The following is a 9,736-nucleotide window of genomic DNA, read 5'->3' on the forward strand; positions in this document are numbered from 1 at the left end:
TGAATAGATCTGAATATTAAGATTCATAGATTTAGCAGATGATTTGTTAATTGGAATAAAAAGGTCATTTGCTAGTCATTTTAACAATAGATCAATTGGAACCCTATTTATTATTTAACTGGTAGCGCATAAGAATTGAAATGATGAATAATTGTATTATTGTCACAAGATGATAGGGTTTTTCCCCCCAAATAAAATATGAGAAACTTATGAGAATGAATTTTATAAATTGCTTTAAAAATAGTATGACCTATATATAATACTATATTTTAAAACATAGTCCAGATACAAATAATGTATACAGTGAGGTTTGATATTTTTAATAAGTCAAAATTATACCCAAAAGTGGTGATTGGTTATTTGGGGGTTTGGGGTTTTTTTGTTTGTTTGTTTGTTTGTTTATGAATTAGAAATATAAGAAACATAAGATAATTTACCAACACAAGTTGAAATCCGATTTGCGAATTTTTTTCTTCCTAAATCAAATAATGCCATCCCTATCTCGCTGTATTTTAATTAGCAGAGGTTTTTTGGAAATGGCATGGTACATGCTCATGTGATGACTCAAAATGTTACTTGGCCTGCAATTTTCTTTCGGGGAACAGAACACTCTAATTCAAATCCATTATTAAAAAGCAGATAACATGTGCACTTTCTGAAATGCCTGTGACTTCACTCTTTGGATTTTATGTAATTATGAGAGAATGTTCGTATGTATTTGCTTTTCAACTAGCACTGCATTTTTAAGCAGAGTGTCTTCAGATAAAGTGCATATTTTCTTTTCGTTCATAAAGAATATCTCTGGTTTACGTGCTCAAAACTTTTGTGAATGTTTTATAACGCAGACACAGAGCCATTGAGACTGTGCTTCCGACCAGAATTTCGATGCGGACCCTCTGTATGTAGAGGAGAGAATATTAGATATTAGTTTGGATTTTGAAATTAATAATTGCTAACTAGGTCCTGTGCCTTCCACCGTGTCATTTTGTAACCCTTATTCGTTCTCAAGAAAAACTTTGAACTCAGTCTTTTTTAAACTTTGCAGCTCAAAGTAAATACTTTTTCATTAAAACTAATTTCAGTCCACAAAAAAAAAAAGAAAAATAGGGAACACATCGCCCACTTAAAAACAGTTTAAATGACAAGAAATAAATAAATAAGCAAATAAATAAATACAAATTGCATGTACTTTGTCACTGTAAGTAAACAAGGTAAACATTGACATAACTTCCAATTATTCTTGGTTTGGGAAAAAAAAATGTGCAGTTCAAAATAAAATTCCTCTTCTGGTCAACGTTTTGGATGCAATTCAAAGTGTCTCATAAAATAAACATATTTAAAGCGTGTTTTGAATTTCACTGCATAATTCCTAGCTAACAGAAATGACAGTGGTATCTTTCAGGTTTATTATGTCAGACCAGTAGCCATTACCCAGGACGGACCCAGCCTTTGAGGTGCCTTACCTTCCGTCTGCTTAACCCTCCCTGCAGTGATGTGTGTGTGTGTGTGGGGGGGGGGGGTAGGAGAAGGGGGGGACCCTGTAGGTGGTCCTTGGGGAAAGCCTGTCACACAGCGAAACTTTCTGGTTTCTTTGTTTAATAACAAAAGTATTCTCTTCTGATAAAATGGAAAAGAGAGCCGCATGTTTTAGTCCAGAAAGCAAAATGTTGATGGAGGTGATCTTCATGAGCATTTTTCAATAAGAGGGGGACCAGTTTCCCATTCTGCACAATAACAAGTTGTTTGGAGGCACGAGCTACAAAATGAAAATGCCCCATCACAACAGATTGTAAATTCCCCCCCCCCCCCCCCATGCTTTGAAAAGTGCCTCGATCATTCCTCCGGCTGCAGCGTTGAAGTTAAGTATTTGCTATTTTATTTAAACATTTTTGAGAAATGAACATTCCGGGGTTTCGCAGCATTATTAAGAAAAGCTGCCCATACTTCACCATGCTGTTACATGTGTTTATCTGCTGATTATAAAATGTGTTAAACAGTATTTTAAAAACAAAAAAATGCAGAACTGCGCTTTGATTAATTCAGTGAACAAAACATATGCTGTCGGTTCTGTTCTATGAAATGCATATATGATCGATAAAATCTTTTAAAAGAGCAACTTTTAGGCTTTTAGGCTTGTACTGCCGACCATGATTTTCACCCCAGCTAGCTCCGGGCTCGTACTGTTCACTTAAGCTAACCAAACTGCTTTCTGGCTATGACAGGAATGTCTTTTTAATATATCCTTGTCCTCTTTCTAACTCTTCTTTAGGTTGGAAGCTGTGTGCTGTGGTTGTTACCCACTTTGTCCCAAAGATTTGGTTTATCCTGAAATATTTCCAGGTAGCTGCTTTAATGTTCTTTCGTCTGTGTTGGGGGTTTTTAATACGTGATTCGCGCTAAATGCAAAAGTTTGAAAATAAACTTAGGCAGGAGCAATTGTTTATTTGGCAAGTCAACATGTTAGTGTTGAGGAAAATTTTATGTTTTAATACATTAGAGTAAGCTTATATTTACCATCTGTTCTTTTAAGATAACAAAAAAGCAAGTTTTCAAATAGCATTCTTCATTGTTAGCATACACATCCCATACTGATGGGTTTTTATAAGCAGGTCCGCGTTGCTGCAATTGCTTACAGATTTTTTAATGATATACACAGAGAAAAATCGAGGACTGAGAGTCACACCAAATTATTTAAACAATTGACTAGTTAATAACATGCAACTGTTGTACAGGGCACATACGGCAATAGTACCAGTTCTTTAGGAAAAAAAAAAAAAAAAAAAGAAAAGAAACCTCATCACTAAATATATCACATATGCATTGTGTTACATTAGAATAATGTATTTTAATCACCCAAAGGAGATGTCTAAACAGCACAACTACACAGTCTTATTTAGCATTAAACATCCTTGTGAGCTGAGGTAACCTTATAAAATCATGCTTAAATAATGTAAAACACGAGGCGGCACAGAGCAATATGCATTTTTAATTAGTAAAGTGACTAATATCGAGTGTGTGCTTTGAGGTTTTTGTTTCATTAAAAATGTATCTGTTTTTCCTGCAGCTGAATATCTGTATTCTACACCTGAACAGCTTTCAAAAAGGCTCCAGAATTTCTGCAAGAGACCTGATATTGTGAGGAAACATCTCTATAAGGTAGTTATTGAGAAGCGATGTAGGCAGTATAAATGCCATATTGAAGTACAAAGAAAAAAAATCTTAAAAAAAACATTTAATTAACATACTAATGTTTAAAGGAAACATGCTAGGGAGGGATATTAGTTGTTACACTAACAAGGATTAATTAAACTGGATGCCAGTTGTATTAACCTAGGTCTTATGAAATACGTGCACTTAATGCACGGTACATGCTTTTTTTTTTAATTTATTGTTTTCTAAGATGACTGTCCTTTACATTTAGCCCCAAGAGGCTTATAAAAATGAACCTGGATTAATGTAACTCATTAGTTTAAAAGGAAGTAAAGGAGAGATTCTACAATTATACTAATGAGGATAAGCCTTTCTTCCCATCCTAATGAAATCTTCAGTCCTCAAAAATTCAGGTGAGCGCTGTTAGTGAAGTTTGGTGTTCATTTTTAAACTATTTCAAAGATGACTTTCAAGAATCAAATGTTTCCCTCGCCCAGTAAAATAAAATGACATTAAAAACCCTCCGTTTGTTTTGAATTAGATTGTCTCCTCTCTGAATGGCAAAGGCAAAGGGAACATAATTTAAATAGCATCATCGTTCAGTCCCTTTATTCATTATCTTTCTTCCCTTGTTTTGAATCAAGAATTCTACACTGTGGAAACAACAACACAAAGAGGCCCCACGAAATGTCTGAGTAATTGAACTGGGATAAATCTGCTTTATGATTTTGAAGGTGGCTCTAGGCCATGAGTGATATACCTTTTTATATTCTTTGAATGTAGCATCTTCATTTTCCATAAATTCAGTATAGTTTACAACCTAGCAGTTTTATAATCCGGCACATTTTAATTTTCCTATGTTAATGTATAACCTGCCTACAGGAAATACAGTTTGCCTCCTTGTGTCTCTCCTTTCCCTTTCGTGGCCTAAAAATACATATTTACATAGCGATACATCAAAACGTGACTTTGTTTCTGCAGGAAACAGTTAAACTTCAAGAAAAAGGGAGAGAACCAAAAATGCAATTTAACACCCAATTTCAAGCTCATTATCTTTCATTGTCTATTAACTTGGCAATGGTTCAGAAGGTAGCTCATAATAGTTTAAAATGCTGACTGAACAGTTCCAGGCTTCAGTGTTACTCTTGAGTCGATACGATTGTGTCGTGTAAGTCGGAGCCTCCCACAGAAAACAGTCGTTCCAGTTTTATGTCCAGAGTTCCTGATTTTTAAAGTTTAGTGGTGGTCTTGTTTGTATAAAATATTAATCAAGTTGTTTCCCACGTGACAGACTATCAAAATGTGCAGATTATAAAAACTGAAGAAGCAGAATAATAAGCATTAATATAAATGGATTCATTTGTTATATATGACACCAAACTATTGTCAGTGAGTTCACCATCAAATTATTGATATTTTTTCCCCTTCTGGTGAATTTTTTCCAGTTTTATTGAGATATAATTGATATGCAGCAGTTTCATATATTGTGAAATGATTATCATAAGTTTAGTTATCATCCATCATCTCATATAAATACAAAAAAAAAAAAGAATTTTTTTTTCATTGTGATGAGAATGGTAAAGTATTGACCATTGTATTTCCACTGTCAAAATTTATCAGTTTTTAACTTTGCTTCAAGTTACACTGTTATTTTGTATCTGCCAATTTTTAACCATTTCAGAAGGTACTGCAGCAAGTTGCCTTTGGTTACAAAAGGAAACAGATCTCCAGATGAAATATTTTAATACATCTACTGCTATAACGTAGCTATTAGTTATTTATTGTACAAACAACTTCTGGAAAAACTCTAAAACAGTGTCAGCTTAGTAATATGCTGTTAATACCACTTGGTCCTCAGACAGCTTAAAAAATAACCTATGCCTTACATGTTATTTTGTGTTACTATTTTTACATATATTTTTAGTCTGTACATCATAACATGCTTTTTCTCAAAGTTTTAAAAATTAGTATTTCATACATACACATTTATAAGAACTTATATGTATAATTCATTTGTACAACTTTTTGTACCAGGGATTCTTTTCTTATAAATCTATTATATATTTTCATGTATGCTCTCATTCATAGAACCTGATGATATTTATCTAAAAATTAATCTAAAAATTAATGAAATGGCCCAGGAATTATAAGTAATTAAGTGCTTTAATATGCAATTGTCAGGAATAACTGGTAAAAATGACAGGAAATACCACAGGATTAGTGTGGTTTTTGTAGCAGGATTTAGAGCCAAAGGAGAAAAAGAATGGCTTTTAAAACTTTATAATTAAGATGTAAAGTTATGATATTTTTTTCACTTATGTTTTATAAGTATATATTTTTTTCAGGTAACATTTGCCTTCACTCAGTACCAAGGAATTATTTTCCCCCAAGACAGCTTTTTACTTACTTTTCTTATGCAATGGAAGAGTCTTTTGTGTGTACTGTAAAAAAAAAAAAAAAAAAATGTTGAGAGTGGGTTTTTTTCTTAGATTTATTCCATTGGAGAGTGCTATTTTGCTTTTATAAAACATATGCTTCTGAGAGCTAAAAAGATAGAATATCACTGAATTTTTAAATTTGCTCCTTTTACATTTTTACACCTTTCTCTTTTTTGTTAAAAGTTTACATTTTTTAAAAAAAATCATCTCTATTGCTTATCATATAGAGTTCATGTTAGGATAGAATTTTTCATATGGATTCACACACTTGGAAATTTAATGACTAGAATAAGGCTACTAACACTTGGCTTTCTTCTCACATGAGACATTATACTTTCAATCTGAGTGAGAGTTTGGGGGCTATAACGCAAAGCAGGATTTGAAACAGAATGCTGAAACAGTAACTGGAAAGCAGAAACGGAATTTGATACTTTTTTTTCTTAAAGTGACTCTTTCTACTACAGAACACAGTGCCCGTGACTTCTCACCTAAAATGGTTTCAGACTCGAAATGTTTAAATTCCTCTGAATGCAGTGTCCTCTCCTCCCTCTCTCTCTCTCTCTCTCTCTCTCTCTCTCTCTCTCTCTCTCTCTCTCTCTCTCTCTCTCTCTCTTACACACACACACACACACATTTTTCTTAAGACCTGAGGAGCAATCCAATGTACACAGAGACTGTTTATTAATTACATTACAATCTAAAATATTTTTTAATCTTAAAAGTTAAAACTATTTCTTTAAAACATTTACATCCTGGCTTAGCTGTTGACTGCAGCTTTCTGGTACGTTTCCCATTCTACGTAGGTTAGACACATTGGCCACACACTTGTCACACAGATAAAATAGGAGCCCTTTATGACTCTCAGACCTCACTTGAACACAAGATTCCAGAAGTAATCAGAAAAATAATTAGCCAAGGGTTGACTTCTTACACTAATAATAGTTCTTCCTTTTGTAACCCAAGCAAATCTAATGCCATGAAGTTGTAGGTTTCTTTTGCCTTATTTTACTATGTGAATTTTCTTTGTAAATATCCCTAACAAGTATTTGAGATCAGTGCTTTATGCTTTTAGGAGAACCTTTGATCTTTATATTTTAAGATGCTGTAAGAAAAAAAAAAAAGTTGTATGGAGACATCCCTGTTCCAGTATTGAAAATAGCAAGAGTACAAATAGGGCAGTTGTAGAAGTAGGTACTTCCCAGACAGAAGTCCTATCTCTTGTTACTTTTATTTACGAATTGAGCAATGTTCTGTATGAGGGTAAAAGAGATGTCATCCTTTCTTGTGCCTTATGAAAGTGACTTGTAGTTTCTTAAGATTTTTCAGAAAATAGTTGTTGATTTTTTTTTTTTCCTCTTCAAGTTCTAGAAATCTTTATAACCTGCTGTTATTTGGAGGAGAGAAGAATTATCTGACTTCTGCCTAAAAGTGAATCCAAACAATGATGAAGCTTATAATTCAGACTCAGTGCCCAGAAAAGCCATTAGCGGTTGTCTTAATTGGATCAGGCCATAGCTGCCCGAACCACAGCCAAGCCACTTTAAGTTTCCGTGAAGAGACAGGCCACTTTATGGTCCCCTTTTAATTTTAACTTGTACTCTAGATGTGAAGAAGGTGTTGCTCACTAATATTAACAGCTCCCCACACTCACTACCTTTTTTTTAAAGATGGAAACTTTGAAAGCCTGTACCACTTTTAGAACTTCTGAAATCTCTCAGCCACATTAGCATCATTTAAGGTGAATTCTCTCAGTCCCCTTCCTCCCTCCTCGCTGCTCCTCCCTCTCTCTTTCACTGCCTTCCTTGACTTTATTGGGCCTACTTATCCTTTGATTTGTCTAAGAAAAGTAAAAAGAACCTTTAGCACAATAGACACGCACTCTGAGTGATTCAGATCCCTTAGAGATTTTGATTCCTTGTCCTCTGCTGCTTGCTTGCAGCCTAATCCGAGGTGAACTTCTTAACCCCTATATGATTCATCTGTAAACTAGGAAGGTTTTTTTTTCTTTTCTCTTAATTCTTAATAGCATATTCCCCTGAGGTACTGCTCTAATGAAATAATGACTATAAACCTGTGAGTAAACTTGAAGTGCTTTGTAAACTCCACGCAATTGTAATGGCATTTTTCTCCTGCCTTCACCACTTAAAAGTAAAATTCGCATTAGCAAAAACATGCATATCTTGTGTTTATAAAGTTAAACGTTGGATGATAAACTTCTAATAGCTGTCATCCGTCACATAAAGCAGGAAGTATATGGGCAGCAAAATGTACACATTTGGAAAGCACACACACACACACACACACACACACACACACACACACAATGAGAGCTTTCTCCTGGGCTTGGAAATAGTTCTACTTGAAACCAATCAGAAACTGGGGTTTCCCGAGGTGATAAAACTGGAGAACCACTTGTTGGGTGGCTTTTTGAAATCCAGTTGATGTCGGTAATGCAAACGTGCAGCATGCATGTCCAGCGTGCTTTCGTGTCCAGGTCGTTCATACGCCTCCCTTGCTTTCTCTCCTTCCCCTCGCAGGGCGAGACGGCTCCTTTCTTCTGGGAGGCCCTGCGTGGCCAGTTCAGGTCTCTGCTCGCCCCGGAACCAGGCGAAGGTCTGTGACAGATGGAGCTCTGTCCCCACCTCGCAGCCTCAGGCAGAGTCTGTGGAACTTTCCAGAGTGTGCCCATATTTACCTGATCAGAGAGAGAAGAAAATCTGCAGAGGAAGCCGAGCCTGGCTGCTTGTCATAGCTGACACAGAGCCATCTGCCACAAACCTGTGGCGGCTTCAGATCTCCAAACCCTGCCACCACCCCGACTCAAATTAAACACAGATTCCGAGAGACTTTATGATGGTTACACATGTCCTCGGCATCACATGGAGGAGACTGTTCAAAAAAAAAAAAAATGTGGCCTGTTGTATAACCGCGCTCATGTATCCCATATGTGGTGCCACATTGAATTTCCGGTTGGATCCGTTTTTATCCTTTGTACTGGATGACATGGTGCCTGAGTTCTTTCTTTTCGCCGACACGATGGCAGCCAAACGGCAGCTTCAAACGCTCGCACTTGGCTGTGTTCCTACCTGGGGTGCCAGGGTGTCATCGGCGGTGTCCTGTCCTCCTCCGAGGGCCAGGGCTCTGCGGGAGGGTGGGGTGACGACACCCCGGGGCTGATGGGCGCCACTCTCTCTCCGAGGTGTTCGTGGCAAAGGGATGCTTTAGCCCTTCTCTTTAGCACATGGGTGGCTCTCTGGCACAGGGGTTTGTGAGTGAAGGTATGCATAAGGGGTCCGGGATTCAGAGTCACATTTGTGTTTCATTTCTCTGAAAGAAAGTGGCAAGGTAAACAGCTGTAATTCCAGCCAACATGGGGAAGACTCGGAGTGGGCCAGCTTGCCCGTCAAATGATACTTGTTTTAATTTTTTTTTTTTTCATGGGCAAGAACAAAGAAATGAAAATACTTAGGACAAAACCAGTACTTTTGATATAGGTAGTCCTTGAAAATATTTGGATTCAGCTACAAAGCTAGTATTTTTAGGATCAGTCAGTCCCTTACCATTCCAACACTGAAGTTGCCTGCATTTGTTGATGGAAAAGGTGTTTTGAACGGCGAGATTGTAAGATAAGTCTTTAATAAAGTGCCCTCTGCCATGTTTTAATCAGCATAGCTTCTCTTCGTGTCATTGTGTGCGTCCATCTGTCTGTTTCTCACTGAACACTGGCCTTGGGTCAAGAGACAGCGAATACAATGGTTTCTTTTCTGGAGGAACAAGGATCTGTTTTGCAAATGTTTGCGAGATATTATGACATTTCCAAGATTTTCTTTGCATTCTGGAAAGCAGGAGGTAAACATTTGTAGTCATTAAGGTAAAGTCTGTTGATAAACCATCTTCTGTTTACTGACAGGTAAATTGTAACTTTCCTGGCTTTTGCAAGGAGTTACTTCCATACACTGCGGCTGAGGAGCAGCCAGGAAGAGGAGGGTGGACAAGGCCCTGAGTGGTCCAGAGGCATCCCACCCAGAGCAGGCAATAGTGTAAGGTCCCGGAGGGCCCCTGAGAGGTAGCAAACCATAAGCAGGCAATAGTTCAAGGTCAGGGGGATGGATAGATGCCTGGGCACAGGGGTGCTTGTGGGTCACTGG

The 9,736-nt window shown here is 36.9% G+C and overlaps 1 protein-coding gene across 4 annotated transcripts in view; it reads left to right on the plus strand.

Moving 5' to 3' along the window:
• Nucleotides 1-9,252, plus strand: part of GTDC1 (glycosyltransferase like domain containing 1) — a 281,564-nt gene extending 272,312 nt beyond the window's left edge. For 3 of the 4 annotated variants that reach the window (XM_036421721.2, XM_036421719.2, XM_045575367.1), the window contains 3 exons: nucleotides 2,270-2,340; nucleotides 3,065-3,156; nucleotides 8,126-9,252. In XM_036421721.2, the coding sequence (XP_036277614.1) occupies nucleotides 2,270-2,340; nucleotides 3,065-3,156; nucleotides 8,126-8,209 (247 nt within the window). In that variant the 3' untranslated portion in view covers nucleotides 8,210-9,252. Of the gene's footprint in view, nucleotides 1-2,269; nucleotides 2,341-3,064; nucleotides 3,157-8,125 lie in introns of those variants that run through there. The other variant, XM_045575368.1, reaches the window with a different exon arrangement.
• Nucleotides 9,253-9,736: the final 484 nt, after the last annotated feature.

Source organism: Pipistrellus kuhlii, unplaced genomic scaffold, assembly GCF_014108245.1.
Source record: "Pipistrellus kuhlii isolate mPipKuh1 unplaced genomic scaffold, mPipKuh1.p scaffold_m20_p_7, whole genome shotgun sequence".
NCBI lineage: Eukaryota > Metazoa > Chordata > Mammalia > Chiroptera > Vespertilionidae > Pipistrellus > Pipistrellus kuhlii.